Consider the following 25,833-nt stretch of genomic DNA (forward strand, 5'->3'; position numbering starts at 1 on the left):
AAATTGGAGAGGAATAACCTTGCTTACTGTCATAAATAAAATTTTCACGACCATCATACTGAAAAGAATAACAAACAAGGTTGAGTTTCGAGCTAATCAAGCAGGCTTTAGACCAGAATCCTCCTGCATAGACCACATTAATACTATGAGACTAATAAAGGGACAATCGGTTGAATGGAACACACCCCTATACATGATTTTTGTTGATTTTGAACGTGCCTTTGATAGCTTGTCTCACTCTGCTGTATGGAAAATTTTAGAGCTAAGAAACATCCCGCAAAAAATAATTTCTATTATAAAGTCACTATATACTGATGCGAAATGCAGCGTGACACACAATGGGATCAACAGTGACGAATTCGACGTACTTACTGAAGTTAGACAGGAATGCGTGCTTTCTCTGTTTCTTTTTAACATAGCTATAGACTATGTTCACTCCAAACTAGACTCCGACACAAGAGGGATACAATGGACGTTAACCACACGCCTAAGCGATCTAGAATATGCGGACGATATCTGCCTATTAGGTCAAAGGTTCCAAGATCTGGCTTATCAATTGGAAACACTTTTCACTGAAGCCAATAAAATAGGTTTGAAAATCAATATTAGTAAAACCAAGTCCATGAGAATAAATGCAAGGAACAACACGCTATTGACTATCAACAATATGCAGATTGAAAATGTGGAAAACTTTACGTATCTTGGAAGTGTCATAACAGAAAACGGAGGTACAGAAGACGATATTCATATGAGGATACGAAAAGCCCACAAGCTTTCAGCAAGCTCAACCCTGTTTGGAGATCTGGCGAGTATACTACAAGGACAAAGATCCGAATATTCCGATCAAATGTCATGTCTGTTCTACTCTACGGATGTGAAACCTGGAAAGTGACAAACACCCTCACAGACAAACTGCAGGTCTTTGTTAACAAATGTTTACGAAGAATTGTTCGTATATTCTGGCCTAACACTATCAGAAACGAAGATCTGCTACACCTGACCGAACAAAAGAGGGTACAAAATGAAATTAAGTCCAGAAAGTGGGGTTGGATCGGTCACACACTCCGAAAAAATAGTTCCAGTATCGCAAAGACTGCCCTAGAGTGGAATCCCCAAGGGAAAAGAAAAAGAGGTCGCCCAGTACAAACTTGGAGAAGATCCATCATGGACAAGATAAAAGGCCAAGGAGAGTCTTGTAATGAGGTGAAGGCCTTAGGGCAAAATAGAACCTGATGGCGTGTTTTCACTGAAGCTCTATGCTCCACTTAGCAGTACCTTCTATTTTCATAGTCTTCATTGATTTTCTCTACAACTCTATGTACCTGTTGTTTTGTTGAATGTTGTTTTATGAACCCAAATGTATAACAAATGTTTTAGCGTTTTCTAGTGGACTTTTTGCCTATTTTCCTGTTTCGGTTTTTAGTGGTGGGATTGTATAGTTCTGTCGTCAATAGGTTCTTCTAGCCTTCCGTAACAACTAGTCAGTGGCTTGGGTTGCATCTAGTTTTTATAAGTATTTCTGAAAAGTTGAATTTTTTTCTGACATCAGTTTTTTTAGTTCTTTTTGTGTTTTATTGAAGTCTGTTTTACTCAGGTGATCTTGTTATTTGCCATTGTTTTCTGAGTCTTCTTTTCTCTATTATCTTTTCATATATTGTATTGGAACAGTTTTTATTCATATATAGGCTTGTAAGTAATGGTGTGGAGGTCCATGCAGCTTCCTGTACAACTGTGTTAAAATGCTCTATTGCCTGTTTGATCTCTTTATCTGTTTTTAGTGGGATGTGTAACTTGATTTGATTGTTTACTTGATATCTAAAATAACTCCAATTTACCTTGTGTTAATATGCAGTTTTTTTCCATTGTTATGTTTTTACTTATGATAACTGAAGAATGGTCAGAGCCTCTTTTGATTTATCCTCTGACTCAGAGGATAAATCAAAACAAAACTTTTTTTAAAGTATTTTTGCTTTCGCTACAGCAAAATCGAGAACATCTGGAATTTTTGCAGTGTCTGCAGGCCAGTATGTTAGCTCCCTTGAGGATACTATGTTTAGGTTATGTATTAGTATTTCTTTTTGCAGTTCACAGTCTTTGGTATTATTAAGTTTAGAAACCAACATTAAATGTTTTGAATTGTAGTCTCTGTCACAAATAAACCTAGGTGTAAGTGTATTAAAAAAGGTTTTAAATTCTGGTTGTTTAATTGAATGTTTTGTTGGACAATATATAACTGAAAAAGTTATAGGTCCTGTCCAATCTTCTATAACTACATTTGTAGCTTGAATATGTGTTTTTGATACTGGGTTGTCTGGTAATGTTTGATGCTGTTTCATATAATAATTGCTGTTCTACAGTGTGAAGTTCCATGTGGATGTGGTTTGTAATATATTTTATAGCTGTGGAATTTTATGAAAGTTTTTTCATTAAGTGTGAGTATTATGTCTAATTTATGATGCGATAAATGCATAAAACTCATGTTTGTTTTGTGTTGTCATTAGCATTCCATGGTGCAAATTTTAGTGTATTAGTCATTAGTTCATTTTTGAGACAAGTGTTGTGAGTAAGCTTAGAATGGTATTCATTTATTGCATATATTTGTGGTAGTGACTGGTACCTGTTGGTTTTGTAGTTGATTCAGTGACTCTTTCTTTCTTAACGTTGTAAATGTTGGAATTGTCCTACAGTAGCATTCTGCTATTGGGTGATTTAGTGCACACTTTACACACCTGTGTTGATGATAGAAGAAATTTCTGTGTGACTGTACCTTTGGCATCTAGTACATTGTACTAACTCTCTTTATAGTGTTAGAGCTTCGACATCAATTTTTGCGGTGAGTAAATATTCCATCTATAAATGTCTTATTATTTTCTTGCATTGTTAAGTCCACAAAATATACTGGTAGTGGTTTTTTTGTAATTCTTTTCTCTCTATTTCTTTTTTAATTTCTTGTACATCCACTGTTATAAGGGTTTGTTTTGCGTCTTGAGATATCTATGATATTCAGTTTTTTTCTCATCAAGTGCTTTTACTATACTGTCGTATATTTCAATTGTTTGGGCCTGTACCTTGACTTGCACTTCATTTAATACTCTGATTAAATGTTTGTCTTTGGCTATAGAGTTTAATAGTTGGATGTTTTTAACACTGGCAATAAATATCGATCAGGTTTTCTCTTTTTTTGCCTCTTCATTATCTGATTCTTCATTAATTAATATGTTAAATTTATTTGCTGTTGGTATGTTCAACAGTAGTTATCTATTTTGGTTTGTTTAAATTTGAAACTGACTATTTCTCGCCCCTTTTTTATTTTGGACTATTTGCCATTCGTCATCATTCAGTTTTCTAGAGCTTATTTTATTTTCACTCCTACTACTTCCAAACAATTATAACCAAAATATGCTTTCAACGATATTATTTGGAAAATACCATATGTCTTATTTTTAATTAAAAAATGTTTTATTTTTTCGCTCATTTAAATCTTAATTCAGTAAATCCTCTAATGAATGATCAGTTAATACTCAATTAAAATACACTTTTAGTAACAGAACTATTGGACACGAAGTGTCCTCGCCTACCAAACCAAGGTCCAACTGCTAGATTTATTGGGAATAAGCCACAATTCATCTTTAAAATAGGTTTATTTTGACGTTTCGATTTCCACTTCGGAAATCGTTCTCAGAATACAAAACATTACTAAATTTTATTTATTAATGTTTTATATTTTGAAAACTTATTGAAAAAACATGAATATTTCAAAACGAATAAAGTTTTTACCTGTAGTATCTCATACAAATTTTATCTAGAATTTGTAGCAAAATCTAAAAATGCAATAACATACAAGGGTTTCTATTTAAAATACCAAAGTTGTTATTCATTTTGGGTATAACCGGAAGCGGCATGTCTGTCAAAATATTTTATTTAAGTTCGTCATAATGTGTGATCTCCATAAACCAATTTTCATAAATATCGTGTAAGTAGTTTCTGATTTATAGATAGTGCAAGCTTGTCATGAAACATCCTGTATATATATGCAACTTATTTGTCTCAGTGTGTAATTTTTAAAATATACACGAGATAAATACATTTCATGTATATATATTTTGTTTTAAATCCAATGTTCAAGTTAGCATCATGCTTTTCGGAATTTAATTAGATACTTGTATTTCAGAATGATGTATCCTTTTGGTTCAGACTATTTAAGCGATTTACCTAGATAATTACCAATATACTATTAATAATTCATTTATTCTCCTTACATTTATTACAATGTTGGGTTTGCTTCCATATTTAACATTTTCCCATATTCAAACAGAAGTATGGCAGGATAGGGCCTCTTTTTTCTTAATATATCCATAATTTAAATAGTCCAGGGAAATAAGATTTTTCTCGTGACACTAACTCCTCTATAGAAAGAACCTATATGTTTCCTGCAGTCGTTTTTTTTTTGGAATTAATTAGTTAATAACAAATTAAAGTAAAAAATATCGCTCAGCTTTCGCTTTTTTCGTCTAATCAGCAAAAAGTGAAGCATTTGAAACAAAAATTTCAAAGCCATCGGTCAAATGTGTAGTTTAAAAGTTATTTTATTTGTTTATCCCAAATTAATTGTCATTGTAGACTCGATACACCAATCAAATATAATAAACGTCCGCACCAGAAGAAGGCAAATGCGAATTCTGATCACTAACTGGTCAAAAGTAGGGTAAGGGCTAGAATTTCAAACATCAAAAAGGAAAGAGGCTCTAAACATGAACGATACAAGGTAGAAGGACTCAAAGAAACAAACAAAAATAAAGAGTATTAAGAAAAGATAAACAACAAACTAGAAAACAGAATAACACATGAAAACCTAAATAAGGAGTGGGAAGAATGCAGAGACATCATAAAAGAGGCAGCTAAAGAAGTACTAGGCATAGAAGGTAGAGAAAGAAGAACAAGAACGAATGACTGGTTTGACGAAGAATGTCAGATCATAACAGACAAAAAAAACAGCATATTTACTGATGCAACAGGGGCACAGAACCCGACAAGCAGAGGAAGAATATAAACGACTATGCAAAGAAGAAAAGAAAACTCACTGAAGAAAAAAGAGAGAATATATGAACAGAGAACTTCAAGAACTACAAGAACTAAGTAAATCAACAGAGACAAGAAAATTTTATCAGAGACTAAACAAAAGCAGAAGACTTCAAACTGAGAACCACAATGTGTAGAGATAAGGAAGGTACTATATTGACAGAACAGCAAGAGATACTAAGTAGATGGACAGAACATTTTATGGAAAAGTTTGAAGGAGATCGGAGAGAGACGAACCCTGACCCAAGCTGACAACAGAGAAAAGACTCCACCAACAATAGCCGAGATTAGAGCAGCAGTAGACAAATTAAAGAAAAATAAAGCACCGGGATCAGATCAAATAGCATCGGAGTTACTGAAGGAATGAGGAGACGCACTACAAAAAACAATACATGAATTGATAACAAAGATATGGTCGAATAAACAGCTACCAGCGGAGTGGAATAGCAGTATTATTGTACCATTACATAAAAAAGGAAATCAGTTAGAATGTGGAAACTACCGTGGAATCACGCTGCTGAATGCAGCATACAAAATAATGTCCAACGTCATTTATGAAAGACAGACCACACGCTGAAAAAATAGTTGGCAATTACCAAAATGGCTTCTGTAGACAGAAGTTAACAATAGACCAGATATTTGTTCTGCGACAGATCCTCGTATAAACAAGTGAATATAACATCGACACACATCATCTCTTCATAGACTTTAAAAGCGCATTTGACAATATAAACCGAGAATCCTTAATAAAAGCAATGAAAGAATTTAATATACCAACACAACTAATAGAACTGATAAAAGGATCTCTAAAACTAGAAAGTAGAATCCAGAGATACAAAATGAATTAACGGAAACAATAGATGTGAAAAAGGGAGACGCTCTATCATGCATCTTGTTCAACATCGTACTCGAGAAAATACTGAGGGACACAACAGTCAATACACGAGGAACAAGCATTAATAAAAGCGTGCAAATACTAGCATTTGCAGATGATGTTGACCTAATCGCAAGATCAAGAAGAGAAATGATAGAGGCATACAACCAAATAGAACGAACTGCACAAAATAGTGGTCTTAAAATCAATCAGACCAAAACAAAATATATGCAGGTAAGTAAAAACGCAGAAATAAGGCAGCCACAAAATATAACAATAGGAGAATACAACATAGAGGGGGTAAAAAACTTTATATACTTGGGATCCCTAGTCATGTCTGATAATAACGTTACGGGGGAAGTGAAGAGGCGAATATTTATTGCAAATAAATGTTACCATGACTTAATTAGGCAACTAAGATCAGATAACGTCGCAAGAAAAACAAAATGCCAAATATATAAAACTCTAATAAGACCGGTACTCACATACGGCTCAGAAACCTGGACACTCACTAAAAGAGGGGAAACGTTGTTAGCCACCTTCGAAAGAAAAATCTTGAGACACATATATAAGGGCACAAAAGAAAACGGAATATGGCGAAGAAGATACAACTCTGAACTATACAAAATATACCAGGATCCGGATATTATAACATTCATTAAAATAGGACGGCTGCGTTGGATAGGACATGTAGAAAGAATGGAAGAAGGCGAAATACCAAACAAAATATTCAAACAGATGCCAGTAGGAAAAAGAACAAGAGGAAGACCGAAGCTGAGATACTTAGAAGAAATAGAAAATGATATAACAACCTTAAAAATAAAAAACTGGAGGAAAAAACCATGAAACAGATCAGAATGGAGAAGAATCCTGGAACAGGCCAAGACCCAAAAAGGGTTGTCGAGCTAGTGATGATGATGATGATTATCCCAAATTAAATTTTTTTTGAAACAATAAAGTCGAAAATAATGAATTTACAATAATTCTACGAGTAGCTTATGAAAGTAGACTTAGTATATCAATATTATTAAAAAAAATGACGAAAAATAATTTAAAATATTGCAAAATTATATTGCAAAAACATGTCGATTTTTTGCTTATAAACAATTATAATAACATTTTAACCATTGCCTGGGGGAAAATATTTTTTTCATATTTGAAGCTTGCATTGTTTAACAATTTTTTTCTAAACTTTTTTTCTAAACTATCTACTACATCCCATTTTTCTCACGTCTCCTTACTGCATTTGACGCATAAATTACTGCAATGAAGTCCAAGCTTTTGATACCCACATAGACCAAAGAAATAAGATATTCCCATGAGTCTGGTCCCTTCAGATTACTAACAAGTTTTTTGAGTTTTATGGACTTAGATAACCAAAACCTCTATGTTTCCTATATTTGGTACGGTGAACTTTTTAAATTATTAACAGTTTAAAGCCAAAAATGCACAATTTTAAAAACTGTTATCTACTGATAAAATGTAAAGCATTTTGAATAATTTTGGAGGAAATTATTTGACAAAATACGCTCTAGATTTAAAGGGGTGATTTAAAAATGTTGATAATAATTTGTAGCTTAGATAACTGCAAAAACCTAAGAATTTTTTAGTTTTAATAAATTATTATTATTATTATTATACATAAGTGAGGGCAGAGGAACTAAGTCCCTATTATGCCCAAAAACAAAGAAATTTTATTAATAACCTACTAGTAAAAAACAATATTTTAACTATAATGTAAAACGGTCCAGTCTGTTTTTGAACGAGTTGGTAGAGGGAGCAGAGACAATGTTATCGTTAAGGTTATTCCAGCACTCAAAAACTCTATTTTGTAAAAAGTTCTGCCTTGATCTTGTAGAAAAAATTTTCTTTCTTCAGTTTGAACTGATGACCTCTGAGACGTTCATCTTGATTAATGATAAACATTTCATCGAGATTTCCAAAGTTGAATTTTAATATTTTAAAAGTTTTAATTAAGTCTCCACGTTGTCGGCGAAGTTCAAAAGAAGTTAGGTTAGCCATACTAAGTCTTTTTTCATAAGAAGGTCTTCTCGGTCCCAAAAAATTCGGGTGGCTTTTCTTTGGACGTTTTCCAACATAGTCTTGTCTCGAACCAGATCAGGATACCACGTTGGTCCAGCGTATTCAAGTATGGGTCTTACGTACAGAGTGTAAAGTTTACAGAATGATTGCATTGAAACTCTCGAAAAACACCTCCGAATAGATACAGTCTGGAGTTCGCACGTTTAAAAATAGAGGTAATATGGTCGGACCAAGTTAGGCTGCTGGTCAAGATCGTTATACGAAAACACAGAATCTAATGACTGTCCGTTAACAAAGTACGGCAGAAGTGGGTTATTTTTACCAATTCGAAGCACTACACATTTTTCCGCGTTTAAGGGTAGTAACCACTAGGAACACCAAGTTAAAATAGAGTCCAAGTCCATTTGGAGGGTTAACTGGTTTGTGATTGGATTGGCATATATTTTTGTGTCATCAGCGTAGAACGATATTTTACTTGAGACATAATAAGGAACATCGCTGGTGTAAACCGTAAACAGCAGAGGTCCAAGGACGGAACCCTGAGGCACTCCACTTTCCACTAACCTGTCCTGTGAGAAAGATTCGCCAACTCTAACTTTGTAATATCGATCTGTCAGAAAATCATCTATCCAACGAAGTAAAGTACCGCGAACTCCGAAATGTTCTAGCTTATGTAGAAGTCTGCGCTTAGGTACAAGGTCAAAGGCTTTAGAGAAATCTAGATAAACAACGTCGACCGGCTGCGAACTGTTAAAGGATGACGTCCAGTCGTTAACACAATGTAAGAGATTGGTTAGAGTAGAGCGACCAGAGACAAATCCATGTTGTTGTGTTGGAATAACATGTTGTGTTGGAATAACATGTTCGTGGAGAAGGAATTTGGTCATCTCCTCGGAGATAATGGCTTCCATAATATAATAATAATAAATGTAATTATTATATTCCATAATAAATGTAATAACTATTGTAAAAATAAACCTACTTCTTTGGTATTACGTGGAAAATTGGTAGTTATAGTGCTAAAAATGAGGTTAAAATTTCAGATTGATTCCTCAAATAGTTTAAAAGTTATTCAATTTGTTTATCCCAAACAACTTTTTTGCAGTAACATAGGTCAGAAAAACATTACTTTACAATAATATTAGCGGTACCATAAGCAAGATAAAAGGTTATTATGTCAAAAAAAAATTAAAAGAAGTGTGAAATGGCCATTTCCAAAATTGCAAAAACATTGCAATTTTTTGCTTATAAACAATTTAGAATAACTTTGTCACTATTCGCTGTGGAAAAATTATTGTTTCATATTCGAAAAGCTAATATTTTTACTGAATTTTTAGCTAAAACATCTTTATCTATTTGTAATTCATAAAAAGGATTAACACACTTTTTAAGTACATCGGCAGGCAAAGCCGTTAAAATTTATTTTGACTTTGAAAATGAAATGCTGAAGTGGTATCACAACGGGTAAAGATATGACAAAATCCAACTAAATCTATCTATCCAACTAAAGCTATCTGAGTTAAATATCTCTGAATTATGTCGTCCTGCAGAATCGACAGTTTTCTTATAAAAAAAGTTCAGCTATTTTATGGTTCGGTTTATATTTTTTTATATTATAAAGCAACATACTGAGTAAGAATTACTAGTACATCGATATCCTGGAAATGGTACGTTTTTACCTTATTTCTAAGTATTAACAGGTCAATCTCTTGCAGCTAACTCTGGTACAAGAAGGTCTGTTGATTGGATGGGTGCTAACTCTCCTTTGTTGAATTTCCAATCCCAATCAATTGCGTTTAACTCTTGTTTTCTGCAAATTATTTTGTAACTTCAGGTTTTTATTCATCTAATAGCATGTTTAGCAAGAAATAAAATCTAGTTTATTTGTAATTTTTAATTTCCAAAGCAATACATAAACCAATAATATTTTTAGAAATAATTGAATAGGATAAGTATAAATTAATGATAAATATTTGTTTCACAATAAAAATTACCTCAATGTTACTAAAAAAAATTAAAAAATTGTTTAAATTTAATGGTTTGTTTAACAATTTATTTATTTAATTAACGCATATTCGTCATGTACGCAAAAAGTAGATATAAATTAAAAAACAATGGTCGATATCCATAAACACGAATCAGAGATACAGTTACAGTTCAAGCTTTGTGGACAATTCCGTTGAAAGGCAATGTTTTTCAAATTTGGCACATTAAAACTTTAAAGTATGTTGTTTCAAATGACGCTAATTAGATCTCTTAATTATTATAAACAAAGCTACTGTGAATTTAAAAAAAGGGCCAACTTCGTCCCAAATTGACCTATGACAACTTTTTCTCTTTTTAGATTGGTGAAAAAATGCAAGCTTTCCAAATATAAAAAAAAATAATTTTCCTACAGACAATGGTTAAAAAATTATTCTAATTGTTTATAAGCAAAACATCTAATATTTGTTTTTCAATAATTAAAATTATTTTTCTTCGTTTTTTTTTAATAATATTGATAGAATAAATCTTCTTTCGTAAGCTACCCGTAGAATTACTGTAATTAATTATTGTTGCAAACTTATATTGTTGCAAAAAATTTAATTTGGGGTAAACAATTTTGCAGTTTCGCAACTTTAGATAAACCTTGTTCAATTATTAAGAGACTTTGTGATAGTTTCGATTCTCCCCGAATATTTAACCAAGATTCCGCGTAAAAAACACAGACGCTAGAGAACAATGAACGGCTGTTAAATACTTTATTGCAGACAAAAGACTGTTCTTTCGTACATTCTATGTTAAGAAAGAACGATAGAAAAATGAATGGCTTTTGGTAAAGTGCAGATCGTTGAGTATTTATCGCCCACACCTAACGTCAGCTTATACAAAACAACTCTTGGCCCAATGGCCGAGGCACTCAGTCACCACCAGTCAATTACAGTCGTTATATCCAGTGTGGGTGTAGACTGCTCAGTGAGACCGTCGTTCTAGCCAGTAGACTGTTCAGTCAACAGTGACGTATGTTGGAGTTCTTTGGTAGTGCAAGAAGACAGGGACTTCGCTACATGGTAGCATTTCGGTGGTAAAGTACATATTTCATTATATACAACTTGCATTGTTTGCTGTTCCATGACAAGTATGGGTTACTTGTAAATTGGCTAGATATAGTTGTGCTGAACTATTTAATATTGGGTCGCGTTAAACTTCTTGTCTGCATACGTTTCGAAATAAGTTAATTATAGTATATTTAAGTTTTTGTTGCTAATTGTCATTAACATGTGTTTACAAATATTATATTTAAATTGCATATAGTATAATATAATTATTTCCTTCTCGATTGCATTTTGTTTAACGTCATTATATTTCTTTGTATTATAGTTAAAACTCATTTCAATATTGGTTGTCGTATCGGTTTCGTATCACTTCTTCTTCTTCTTCTTAGCCTTCTGTCGTCCATGTTTGGACATAGGCCTCTCCCAACTCCTTCCATCAGTCTCTATCCTGAGCAACATATTTCCAATTTGTTCCGGCTATTCTTTTAATATCATCAACCCATCTCATATGTGGTCTTCCTCTTGGTCGTTTACTTTCGTATCACATAATATTTATATTTGTAGCTCTTTATATTTTATTATGTATATTTAAATGTATGTATATTTAAATGTATGTATATTTACGTCTTCTGATTTCACCTGTCTATCTCAATAGAGTTTTATGTAGTCTACTCCCCTATTATTTTTCTATGGTAATATATGTACATACCCAATTCAAAAGGGAGAAACCAGCGAGTTTTAGATTGAACATATATAATCTTTTCCCTTTCTGATGGCTTTATATGTCATAAAGGTCATCGTATGTCCAGAAAGCAACAAACAAATCGAATAACTTTTAATCTACATATTTGACCGACGGCTTTGGAATTTTGAATCACAATTAACATTCCATGTAATATGAAATCAAATAACTTTTAGTCTACAGATTTGACCGGTGGCTTTGGAATTTTGAATCATATTTTAAGCATCACAAGTCGTGACATTCCATGTAATATGAAGGGTCTAAGTTCATTTTTAAAAAAGTGATTAACATTTATAATTCTCACTTATTGTGCAACTTTCAAAGCAACAAATAAAGATAGAAACATTTAAAAATGCCATTTTAAAGGTTTTTATATAAATTTTTTAACTCTTAAATTTGTTTCAAATGCTTCACTTTTTGCTGATAAACGAAAAAAGCAAAAATTTGCCGTTTTTTAACTTAATTTGATACAGTAGATTCGCGATTATCCGAGGTAATTGGGACCGTGACTATCTCGTATACCGAAAAAACTCGGTTAACACTGAGATTGGTTATACTGATAGAAAAATGTGTACCTACGTAAATAATGATTAATGTGTTTATTTTAATAACTAAAAACTAATATAAAAGTAGTATAAAAAATAAAAAAAATTACCTTATAAATGTTACTGTTTAAAAAAGTCTTTGATTGCTTTCTGTTTCAACTTCATTCCTCTTTATGAGGCGGCGATGTTGCGCCAACGTTGAAAATGGAGGACGTCTAATAGTGTTGATTCTTCTTGTTGCTCGATGTATGCGAGAGCTGCTTCAAGGGACTTCAGTCTATCGGAATGAGAAATCTTTTGAGTTATATCATCTGTATCTTCTTCTCCATGGGTGACGTTTAGAACTAGATTTGCAATTGCATCATCTATCAGTTCAATTTCTTCATGTAGATTCATTCAATCGATGATGTCTTGGTTTTCGATTGTTTGTTCTACTGGTAATTGATTGGCTAGGTTGGCTATAGAATCAACTTCACAGTCATCAGTTTCATTTCGAACGTCTTGTGTTTTGTTGTCTACCTTAAATAATTTGTTCTACGACTTCTGAATAGTGGACACTTTTACGTCGTCCCAAGCCGATGCAATCCAATAGCAAACATCTTTAACCGTGCTGTTCTTCAACGCCTCAATTAACATCTTTAACCGTGATCTTCTTCAATGCCTCAATTACAGTCAGCCCTTCATCCAGCTTAGTTAGCAGTGCCTGAAGAAGCTTCCGCCGATAATTCCTCTTCATTGCGTCTATAACGCCTTGGTCTAGGGGTTGGATGAGAAACGTCACATTGGGTGGAAGGAACACAGCTCGTATGTCACCACTAATCAATTCACTCGCATCTGGGTGAGATCGTGCGTTGCGTTGGTTGCTATAGATTGTAGGTAAGCAATTTATTTGGACACTTTTTAATGCCCTTGGATTTCTGGATTTTCCAATTAAAAGAGGTTTTAATTTTAATGAACCAGAAGCATTGTTGCAAATCATGACTCTGACTTTCTCTTTGCTTTTTTTGTAACCTTGTGCAGTTCCTTCATTTTTAGCAGCTAGTGTTTTCGATGGAATCATTTTAAAGATAAGGCCTGTCTCATCACAGTTAAATATTTGGTCTGAAGTTAGTCCATCTTTAAGGATCTTCTTCTTCTTCAGCCTTCAGTAATCCAACTTTGGACATAGGCCTCCCCCAAATCAATCCAGTGTCTTCTATCTTCCGCCACTTGCTTCCAGTTGTGTCCTCCGATCTTCTTAATACCATCAGCCCATCTCATTTGTGGTCTTCCTCTGCTTCTCTTTCCTATCCATGGCCTTAACTGTTGTATTTCGTGGTTCCATCTCTTATCCTTCAGTCGGGCATTGTGTCCTGCGAAGCTCCATTTTAATTTGGCAGCATGTTCTCCTGCGTCTTTTACTTTCGTTTTGCTTCTAATCCATTTGTTTGTTTTTTTGTCTATGTCTCACCCCGAGCATTGATCTTTTCATCGCTCTTTGTGCTTTTACTATTTTATCCATATTGGACTTGGTGAGTGTCCACGTCTGTGAACCTGTGAGTATAGGGAGGATACATTGATCGTAAATTTTGGTTTTCAAATACTGTTCTATTGTAGTGCTCTTCAAGATCCAACTCAGTTTTCCAAATCTTGCCCACGCTAACCTTATTTTTCTGGTAATTTCGGCAGTTTGATTTTCTTTGTTAATTTTCATTATCTGTCCCAGGTAGATGTATTCGCTTACTGTTTTTAAATATATGTCGTTCAATGTTATTTCTGGAATGTTCGGTGTATTTGTCATTATTTTTGTTTTTTCCAAGTTCATCTTAAGGCCTACTTTTTCCGAAGCTTGAAATAGTTGCGTCATTATGGTCTGTATTTCTTCGAAACTTGTAGCGAATATTACAATGTCATCAGCGTATCTTAAATGACTCAGTTTTCTTCCATTAACATTTACTCCCTTATCTGCCCAGTTAATGTCTTTGAACACGTCTTCAAGTCCAAGAGTGAATAGGTTTGGTGAAATAACATCTCCCTGGCGAACTTATCTGATGATTGGTATAGCTTTGGTTTTCGCATCAATTTGTATTTTCATTGTAGCTTTCTTGTAAATATTGTGTATGAGCATTCTCTATCGGGAGTCTATCCTGCAGTTGTTCATAGCTCTCTCTATTGCCCAAAGTTCTATGGAGTCGAATGCCTTTTCATAATCAACGAAGCCAATATATAAGTTCAAGTGATATTCATTGGCTTTCTCTTATTATAATTAGAGTTCTGACTGTAAGAAGATGATCCGCTGTACTGTACTTCCTTTTCGGAATCCAGCCTGCTCTACCGGTTTTTGTTTTCATCCATAAACTTCTGGAATTCAATAGCTTTTGAATTAAATCCTCTCATTTGTGAAAACCACAAGAAAAACGCTTCTTCATAGTCTTCCGGGCCAATCCACTACCACCAATCACACTTCGGTTGACCCACTGTTCGATTTCATTCCGCTTACGCTTCCAATCTCCAACAGTTACTTCACCGACACCTAAATCTGAAGCAACCTTCTTTATTGATTCACCCTTGTCCAACCTCTTAATTGCATTCACTTTTGTTTCCAAAGATACAACTACTCTCTTCCGCTTTCCACTCATATTGCACAGAAAGATGCTCTCTTACACTCACAAAAATTAACTTATGAAAAATTTATTATGAAACCAAAACTAATAAACTCGAATAAATACACAAAACAGTACATAAAAGGAAACATTTTACCGTACAGTAACTTAATTTGACGATCTGAACGACAGCAAACAAATAATTTGACGACCTGAACGATAGCAAACAAATCGGTAGTTCAATTCACACTGATTAAGATAGAAAGGAACAGAAAGTTGTAGACAAAACACGACACAGAAATTTCTGGAAATAAGGCGGTGACCAATTTCTGAGAATACCGACTCGACATCAGCTTGACCTAAAGCATACCTTACACACATTTCTCTTCTTATCGAGATATTAACAATCGACCCTTTTTTATTAGTCGATGTTGTTATTAAACAAGTACGACTATAAAAGTAAAACCGATTGGTTCTGATAATCGCGAGTCTACTGTAATAACTAATTAAGTCCAAAAAAACGACTGCAGGAAACATATAGGGCCTTGTTATAGAGGTCCATACTACTCAAAACAACAGTCGTTTGCATTGAGGGGTCAGTTTCACAAACAGAGTTTTTGTTTATTTGCCTGAACTAAAAGTGAATAACAATGTTTTAATTCTGAGTATTATTGTCATATCACTTTTAATTCTACTTGATATATTTTCTGTATGAATCTTCTATAAAATATATTGTTTTCATAGTCAATAATCTTGTTTTTTGTATTTTGTATGTTAAAATGAGAAGACAAATTTATCTATAATTGTTGCATTAAATTTGTTTGACACTTATTTCTTGATAATTTTACCTATTGGTGTAAAAATTCTGCATTATTTTGGTCATACACTTTTTTGTTTTTTGATCTAAACCAATACTGAATTCAAATTTTGTTTACCATACAACTTTTTAACAATATACGACTCTGAAATACATTATAAGCATTGGTGTTTCATTAATTCACTTTGTTAATTCCATGTATTTTTAGATTACTCATAAAGTGCCTGCAAACGCCCTCTACAGTGTTCAGATCCAAGCTCTCACCAGGAGCAACTTGACAAAAAGACTAATCAGGGGAGAAATGTCTCTTCCACATACTATTGAAATAACTAAGAACTGTGATAAGGTTGCAGATTATTTAGCCGATGCTACAAGTGAACTGGGATATGGTATTCTTGCAGGAGTTCTTTGTGCATCTTCAGCACTTATAGTAGCTGGATTAGCATTTTTGATTTATAGGTAAGCATCCTATTTCTTTATCAAATGGATCATATAATAGGTACATTAGTTATAGATCTATTTTGAATTTGACATTTTCCGTAAGACTCTATTTTTTTGCTGGAATAACCTCAGGGTATACATAGTATCGATAATCACGATATGGGCCAGCCGCAAACCTTTTGCTTAATTTTTTATTCAAAATCTGAAAAAATCAAAAATTTTTGCATTTTGCGCCCATATTTTCGCCTATAACTCGGCGATTTATAAGATATTACTCCTAAAAATATACTCACAAGTTAAAAGTTCCGTTTTTTAATATTACATAACATTTTAGCTAGCTATAAATTGAAAATTGAATGTTTATTGTTTAAAAAATAGAAATAATTAAAAAAAAAATACAAAAATACAAAAGGAGTTTTTTCGACTCCTTAAACATAACTTTACAACCTTCATATTCCGCCTAAAAAACTTTATAATACGACTGAAAGGTGCTAAATCTAGTTAATATCCGGTTAATAGTTTTTACATAATAATTTTGCAATCTAGCGTCCGCAAAAAATTGAAAAATTTGCAAAATTATGCTGGGTCCAAAATAAGTACTATAAATAATCGAATATTTTTTACATATAAAGAAATGGTCAATCTTTCAAACGCACTTTAAAAAATTGGAATCGGTCAACTAGGAGAGCCTAGGGAATTTTTTAAAATTAATAAACATTTTTTTGGAATTGGTCATTTTCAAAGAAAAATACATTTTCATATTTAATAAATTAATATTTATTAAAAAACTGCTAAAATAAATTAATTTTAATATGCAAATTCTTTTAAAAAGTTATTCTTCAAAAAAAGCTCTGCATGGTCGAAAACGTCCATTTTATACAAGGTATGTGAAAAAATATGAATTTTGCTCAAGAGTAAAGTACCTTTAAGTATGTTTCACAATATTGAAAATTTTTATTATGAAGAGTTGTTCAGAATTAAAAACTATGTTTTAATATTGAATTACATCCTTCTAATTAAATTTTTTTTTTCATTCCCTAAATTCGTGTTTTTTGACGTACCTCGTATAAAATTGAACAAATGTATTATCTGATGATTGCATCTTAGGTTTTAGACCATGCACAGCTTTTTATGAAGAATAACTTTTTTCCGTAAAATTAATAACAAAAGAGTTATCATATTTGTAATAAATAACAATTATGTTGGACCTCAGTAATTTGGAAAAAAGTTGCATAGAAAGATGTATTTGCACATAAAAACATATTTTTTAATTCCAAACAACTTTTCTTAATAATAATTTTCAATATCGTGAAATATAAAGGTAAAGTTTGTTTAGCAGAAAATGGTTGACTTCAATTAGTGCGGTCGTAAATATTATTAAATTTATCTGACTTGGCCCATTGTTAAGACCTTGTATCTCAGGTAAACCATTGTTACCTGAAACCGGGCCTTTTATACTATTATCGGTTATCTCAGGATGTTTATAGTCGATAGTAATTGAAGTCAACCATTTACTGCTAAACAAACTTTCTTTACTCTTGAGCGCAATTCGTATTTTTTTAACATACCTCGTATAATATTGATAAAATTTTATATCTAATGGATGCATCTTAGATTTTGGACCATGTAGAGCTTTTTATAAAGAATAACTTTTTAAAAGAATTTGCATTTTAAAATTAATTAATTTCAGAAGTTTTTTACTGGCCATTTAATTTTAAATTCCAAAAAACGTTTATCATTTTAAAAATTTCCTAGGCTCTCCTAGTTGACCGATTGCAATTTTTCAAAGTGCATTTGAAAGATTGAGCTATTCTTTATATATAAAAAGTATTCGAATATTTATAGTGCTTATTTTGGGCCCAGCATAATTTTGCGAATTCACATTTTTTTGCGGATTTTGGATTGCAAAATTATTATGCAAAAACTATTCAACCGAACCTAACCAAATTAAGCACACGTTTTAATCGTAATATAAGGTTTTTCTAGGCGGAATATGACTACTGTGAGCTATGTAACTTTTTGAAGAAAAACTCCATTTTTTGCAGTTTTTTTCCCAATTATTGTTATTTTTTTAAACTTTAACTATGGGCGCTTGTCCATTAGTCATAACTACTTGCGCTGTGTATTCTGTACACCAACGACTAAAAACGCAAATAAAAGCCACAACTAAGTATTTTCAATACATAAATTGTACAAAATAAATGTAGGTACATATTTAAAAAATTGTGTTGACGTAAAAAATAGTACGTAACAAAAATATAAAGATTAGCAACAATTGCAATAACAAAAATTCAATCACTTCTTATTCTCTACAAATAACCCTGAGATTCTTGTATATTAGCCTACCATTAAAAACTAATATATAAAAATAAAAACTAAGGAGTAAACATCCATTCACAAGAGACATATTTGAGAATAGTGTATTCACTTTCGTTTTCTTCCTCGTTTGTGTCTACTTACATTTGCACAAATTGTAACAGAATGCTCTTTACAAATCATTCTATTACATTTGCAACAATATTTTGTAACTCTATTTTTTCACCTTTCACAACAGTGGCAGTTCCCCGTTTTTTTTTTGCTGGTGGCTCTTCATCGTGGTCGTCTTGTACGGTTTTGTATTTCTTCAAGAATATTTTTAAATCTAGAGGTAAACTCTGTATTTCAGCCCTGTCTGAAAGATAAAGTCTTGTCAATGCCAATGATAATTCTTTGAGAAAAATTTCTATATTTTTGAGGATTGTGGATGTTTCCAGCATTGTATAGGATCTGGCTGATAATTTTGGCAATGTTCAGGAGTTGAAAAAGCAATTACATAACTTGGTACTTGGGGTACTACATACATCACTGGTAAAACTTCTTTTGAATTTTTCCAACCGTCAGTCTATCTCTGCAGTAATCAATTTACAACCTGTCGAAGCTTATAGCTGACACATCAGATATAGGTTAGGTAGAGGGGTGCGTGCGCAAGCATGGCTTATCAGACATAGCGGCCCATATAGTGCGACTGGTGTACTGAATACACCGTAGCCCATAGTTAAAGGTTACAATAAACATTAAATTTTTAATTTCTGGCTAGTCAATTATTATATAACATTGAAAAATGACTCTTTTACAGTACATAATTTATTTGTAGAAGCAATATCTCTGGAGGTATAGTCGAAAATATATGTGCAAAAAGCAAAAATTTTCAAATTTTTTTAAATAAAAAATTAGGCATAAGTTTGCGACTAGCGCGAATTATGAATGTTCTTTTGAAAAACACATTTTTAAAAAGCACGAACACTCAAAATAAACTTTTATTTACACTAGCATAGATTTTAGTTACAACTCAAAATATATTATTCAAACGTCAAATACAAATATAACAGATTATTATCACATTAATGTCAGACTAAAAAAAGGTGATATCCACTAGGAAACTAAGTGCCTGCAGCTCACTGTATACCATGTATCACAAAATTTTTTATTTCAACTCCTTAGTAAAAGGTATATAATAAAATACCCAAACGGGCTATATCACAAATACATTACAGAACGTTTTCGGAATGTAAATTCCATCATCAGTGTAACAAAGTATACATGCTATGAGCCACTAAAATATATGGGTGAAAACCCTTTAAATGTTATTAATTTATAGATATGTTACATTATATGTTATTATAAATTAGGATGTTTAAGTTACCGTTGGAATTGGTAACATGGTAACGTATGGCTCTACATCGGTTACATGGTCCTGAGACAAAGTCACTTTTAAAGGGTTTTCTTATTGAATTCGCGTGGTCGAATATACTGAATTCTAGCGGTCATTGTACTATAACTACTCCATCCTCTGAAGAAGTTTTGTGAGGGATGAACAAAACTTTTGGATTGGCTTCTTCTGTAGTTTAGTTGCTAGAATTTTGAACCTGTGACATATATAAGCCAGATAATTTTAATAAAGATATATAAAAGAGTTTTCCAAAAAAGGTTACGTCTATTGTTCCACGATTTTGGGTTAATTGTCTCCAGTCTCCTGTTAATGTAATTGGTCCAGAATATTCCTTGCTTGAAATTATTATTTAATGTCAAAAATGAATTTATTGAGATTCTTGTTGATATTATTTTCCTTACTTATTATTTCTTGGTTGTGTATTACTAATATAAATCTTTGCTTGTTCCAGCTTGAGAAGAATTATTCCTGAGTTGTCTTTTAGGTCCTTGGTCTTCAATTACTTTCCAATCGTCAGGATAATTTTGTGGGGAATGTTCAGAATTAGTTTTTGACTTAGGTTGATGTTTTATATTTTTCTTATGAACTGTGGCTTTTGGTGTATTAACAGTCACTTCGTTATTTTCTTTTATATGTTTTCCAGAATATCGCGGAAGTTATCTGTTTCTGGTCACTGTTTTCCGGGTTTAAATCTTTGTGCTTGGTTTATACATAATGGGGACTTGTCTCGATTTGTTTCTCTTTTCGATTACTTTTTCTTTGTTTTCATGTATATGCTGGTTAACTTCCTTGTATAGTTCTTTAGTTATTTCTCTATGATTTTGTACATAATTATTTAGTATTATTTTCTCTATGTCAACCTCAAATGGATATTTTGCGTAGGATATCAATAGGTTTTAACTTGGTTGCTGAATGTATGGAATTATTGTACCCAATTATAGCGTATACCATTTGTTCTTTTATCGATAACTTTGCTTTAGTGTTTCTTAGGATCCGAAGATGTTCAATTAGTGTAGAATGAAATCTCTCAATCATCCCGTTGGATTGCGCATTCTCTGGCGTTGTATAGTGGATTGAGATTTTATGTGAGTCGATAAATTCTTGTATTACCTAATTTTTGAATTCTGTACCATTATCGGCTACTATCATTGTTGGGAGTCCACGGTGTTTTACAAAAATTAATAGAGCGTTGAGTACATTGATGGCATTTCCTCCATCTATTGGGTAGGCTTGTCCATACTTCGAAAATGCATCTATTATTGTTAGAAACTTCTGTCAATTGGCCTGAAATAAATCGATATGAACTATTTCTAGTGATTTAGTAGGAGTTGGTGTAACCATAAATTTTGGCTTGGGAGGAAGTCTGTCATATTTATTTTCTTGGCATAATCGCAGAAGCTTATGACATCTTCTATGTCTTTCTTCATATTAGCCCAGTAACATCGTTTTCTTATTTGGTTTTCTGTTTCAGCTATTCCTCTATGGTTAGTTTTTCCCTCATGATAGTTCCTTATAAGTTCCTTTTGTTTTTCTTCGGAGTTAACATCTTCCAATAAAAGATTACATTTTACCAGGTCATATGCGTTGTTATTTTTAAACGTTTTTTTGATAATTTCGCAAATTTTTGCAAAGACTTCCTCTTCATCTTCAAATAAAATCGCATACTTTTTTCGGGTTAAGGTGCTCCTTGAAAAATTTTATACTATCGGCCTGTAACTGGTCTTTCGATAGTTGAATATGATAACGCTTTTTATTAGGAAAAGTTTGGGCAATTGCTGGAGGTCGTGGGCTGTAGTGGACGGTTTTGATAATAATTTGGTTATTGTAACAATTAAGTGGCTTTTCTGAAATAATTATGCCAAGAACTGGATTTTCTACTGCTGTATGTCTTGTTTCATTTCCGTCTTCGTCTATGTTTTGATCTTCTGTTTCAGCCATATCGTCTGAGATATTTTCTGGGATTAATTCATTTGCTTTTTCCATTACAATCTCGTTGACTATTCGATCTTAATCTGGATTATTATATGTGGAACATCCATCATCTTCCGTGTTGCCTAAATCATCAAAAACTTCCTTAATTTGTGAATCAATGTCCTTAATTTCTTTTGTGTGTATTTCAATTCGAGACAATGCATCTGCGCTGATGTTGACTTTGTCTTTTTTGTAAATTACCTCGTAGTCAAATTCTTCGAATTTTAGTCTCCAAGGTACTAATTTGGAGTTCGGTTTCTTTAAGGAAAATAGGTATTGCAAGAGGCGGTGATCTGAAAGTATTTTAAATTTCCTTCTAAATAAGTAGGGTCGGAAATACTTAGTTGCCCACACTATTGCTAACATTTCCTTTTCTATTGTTGAGTAGTTGATTTCTGTTTCATTCAATGATCTATAAGCGAAAGCAATCGGTTTATCACTGCCAACTGGTCCTTGGGGAAAGTACTGCTTCAATAGCTTAATTGCTGGCATCTAATCCGGGTATTGCAATAACGGCTCGTTCATTAATAATTGTTTGCATGTGTTAAAGCACTCTATAAATTCGAAGTGTTAGCATCCTTTTTTAAGCAGTTTGTTAGAGGTTTTGTGATTTTTACAAAATCGCGAGTAAACTTCCGGTAATATTCAAGGAGTCCAAGAAATCCTCTTATTTCCTTTGCTGTTTTTGGAATTGAGTATTTTTCGATCGCTTCTATTTTGGCTGGATTTGGTTTTATTCCTTCTGGTGTGTCTACATGTCCTAGAAAATTAACTTCCTTTTTTAAGAACTCACATGTATCGACTTGGATTTTTAATCGGGCTTCTCTTAGTCGTTGAAATACCTTTCTGAGATTTACAATGTGTTCTTGCAGTGATGTTGAATAATGTTGAATACACGATTACGTCCTCCATGTAGACAAGACAGATCTCTCCTTGGAGTCCTTTTAATACATTGTCCATCATGCGTTGGAACGTAGACGGAGCATTTTTAAGTCCAAATGGCATTCTTACATATTCGGAGTGTCCATTTTCCACATTAAATGCTGTTTTGGAAATGTCTTCTTCAGCCATCTCAATTTGATGAAATCCACTCGCTAAGTCGAGGGTAGTAAAATACTGACATCGTCCCAATTTGTCGAGGATATCGGTAATATGAGGAATCTTATATCGTCCTTCTATTGTTTTCTCGTTGACCTTCCTATAATCTACCACTATTCTCTACTTTATTTTACCAGAGGAATCTGTTTTTTTTTGGCACGATCCATATGGGTGATTGACTCGGTCTAATGATGCCTTGATCTAACATTGAAGATATTTGTTTCTTTATTTCTTCCTTATGTACATATGGGTACCGGTATGATTTCGTATATACTGGCTCTGCATCTTTGGTTTTGATATGGTGTTTAACTTCGTTGGTAAAGCTTAGAGGATTGTCTGGCTGGTAAAATATATCAGAATTTTCGGCATAGGCGGCGAACTTGTTCCTCTTCTTCTTGGTTAAGATGTTCGGTTTTAATTAAATCGTCGATATCTTGCCTGTTTCCTGGTCCGGAGGTTGTTTCCATGGAATACATGTGAAAATCTTCAATGTATATTTCCTTAGTATCAAGTGGTTTCGTAAGGAAAGATGAATAGGTTCTAACGTGAAGTTGGCAATTTTGGTCCAAGCAAGATGGTTTTTGGCGTTGGTAAGAGATTTTCTTACTACGACGCCTTGCAAAATTTGTCTGGGAATAATGATAGTTCCCTTTTTTTCTTTTACTGAAACTTTGACTTGGCTAATGGAATTTGGTTCCAAGTGAATGGAATAAAATTGTGTTTTATTTGTTTCATAATATTTAATAGGGATTGTAATAATTTTTTGTAACTAGAAGTGATTTAGGAAAATTTAATTGGGCTTCAGAGTTTTAAATTGTCGATGCCAATAAGGCCATCAAAAGTTTTGTGAAATTTAAACAGATAAAATTTCATCTAGTTGTCAGAATTTAATTCTGGAAATGAAGGAATTTAGGCACAATATTTTTGTGAATAATTTTGAAAAATCGATGTAACAACGAAAGGTTCATGTTTTATGTAATTTGGAAAATATGAAGAAGCTATTTCTGGATTAAGAAAAGATTTTGTGGATCCTGTATCGATACGAAGTCGTAAAGGAGGCTTAGAAATTTCAATATAGGGGAGCTCCTTTTTATCTGAAAATGAATGTAGTTCTATTAGGTTTCGGCTACTTCGCCTGGGTCCTCTGGAAAATATACGTTTTCTTTGTACTCTGGTTGGTGATTGTCGTGAGCATCAAATTCTCATAATCAGGTTCATAGTCCTGGTAGTTGGCATTATCTGCTTGGCATTGTATATTGTATAATTCTTCGACGGTAAACTTTGGCTGTGCTCGGTAGTTTGGTGTGAAGTTTCGGCCCTTGTTTGTGGTACCTGATATTCCACTCGTAGGTGTCGATCTAGGCTGCTGTGATTGTCCCGGTTTGGGTGCCCATACATTTGACTGGTTCTGAGATCTGCATGCTGGAGGGTTTGAATTTTGTCCAAATTGGTTGAAGTTTGGCTGCCGGAGTGGAACTGGTTCTCTGGGTATAGTTGCCTAACCGGTTGCTGCCATTGCGGAGATGTAAAATTTGGCTGTTGATAGAATGGTTTTTGGATGGGTATTTGATGAGTTGGTCTTTGTTGTCGATGTTCTTGGTGATTTTTGTTTCTTCCTGATGTTGTGGATTGAGTTATTTTATTTTTTTAAAGATATCGTTCATTATTTTCTTCTTGCACATATTTTATTGCTGTTGCTAAACTTCCTGGTCTCATTGCTCTAATAACCGAACCCATTGGTTCTGATATTCCTGCTAGAAATGTTGTGAGAGCTTGTCGACGGAAAAAATCTTGTTTGCTTCTTTTTATATCAGCATTTACAGTATGTAGTTCTATGTAGTTGTTAATACAGCTTAAAAGTCCCATTATTTTTTCGTAAAATTGCATGATAGATTCCGTTGAACCTTGTCTTAAATTTACTAGGTCCCTTGTAGGCGAGTTTTCATCTTTCTGATCTTCAAAATTTTGAATTAATGCGTTTTTTCTTTCATCCCAAGTTTCACATCCAAATACATATATTACTTCTTTTGCTCTGCCTGTTAATTTACTTATAATACCGTGAAGCAAAAATTGATTTTGTATATTAGCTGCATTAAGTCTATCATAATAATGGTTTAGAAATAATGTCGAAACTTTAAGAAATTCATGTAGTTCATTTGGATTTCGTTAAAATTTGGAAGAATGCATAAATTTTTTACGTCAAATTGTGGAACTGCCATATTTTCAAAATTATCTGTATTTATAGGTGATACTCTTAAATTATTTTCACTTCCTTACTGACTGCGCCAATTATGAATGTTCTTTTGAAAAATACTTTTTTAAAAAGCACGAACACTCAAAATACACTTTTATTTATACTAACATAGATTTTAGTTACAACTCAAAATATATTATTCAAACTTCAAATACAAATATAACAGATTATTATCACATTAATATCAGACTAAAAAAAAGTGGTTTTACAATGCTTTATTTATAATCATTACACTTGCTGAATTTGCTATTTTAGTAAGTCGCAAGTGATGTTGCAAGGCATCATCATCATCATTTTGGCTTTACAACCCTGCGTGGGTCCTAAGCTCCCCAAGAATTTTTTCCAGTCGTCCCTATCCATCGGCTTCCTCCGCAAAGCACGTATTTCCATATTTCTCATATCTTGATCTATGTTATCTAAGAATCTTGTTCTGGGTCTTCTTCTTTGACCAATAGGTCTATCAAGGAGCGTTTTCCTAGTTGGGTCGGTTTGCTCCATCTGCATTACATGGCCTACCCACCTCAGACGTCCTATCTTAATGTGTTTTACGATATCTGGTTCCTGGTATATTCTATAGAGTTCGAAGTTGTATCGTCTTCTCCAAACACCATTTTCATTTACCGCTCCATAGATTCGCCTTAGT

At 33.1% G+C, this 25,833-nt stretch overlaps 1 protein-coding gene across 3 annotated transcripts in view; it reads left to right on the top strand.

Moving 5' to 3' along the window:
* The window catches only part of Ptp99A (Protein tyrosine phosphatase 99A), a 644,333-nt gene that overhangs the window by 529,756 nt on the left and 88,744 nt on the right, over nucleotides 1-25,833 (top strand). For all 3 annotated transcript variants that reach the window (XM_072546068.1, XM_072546067.1, XM_072546069.1), the window contains one exon: nucleotides 15,926-16,176. In XM_072546068.1, coding sequence (XP_072402169.1) covers nucleotides 15,926-16,176 — 251 coding nt within the window. The remainder of the gene's footprint in view (nucleotides 1-15,925; nucleotides 16,177-25,833) is intronic.

The sequence above is a fragment of the Diabrotica undecimpunctata genome, chromosome 10 (genome assembly GCF_040954645.1).
Source record: "Diabrotica undecimpunctata isolate CICGRU chromosome 10, icDiaUnde3, whole genome shotgun sequence".
Classification (NCBI taxonomy): domain Eukaryota; kingdom Metazoa; phylum Arthropoda; class Insecta; order Coleoptera; family Chrysomelidae; genus Diabrotica; species Diabrotica undecimpunctata.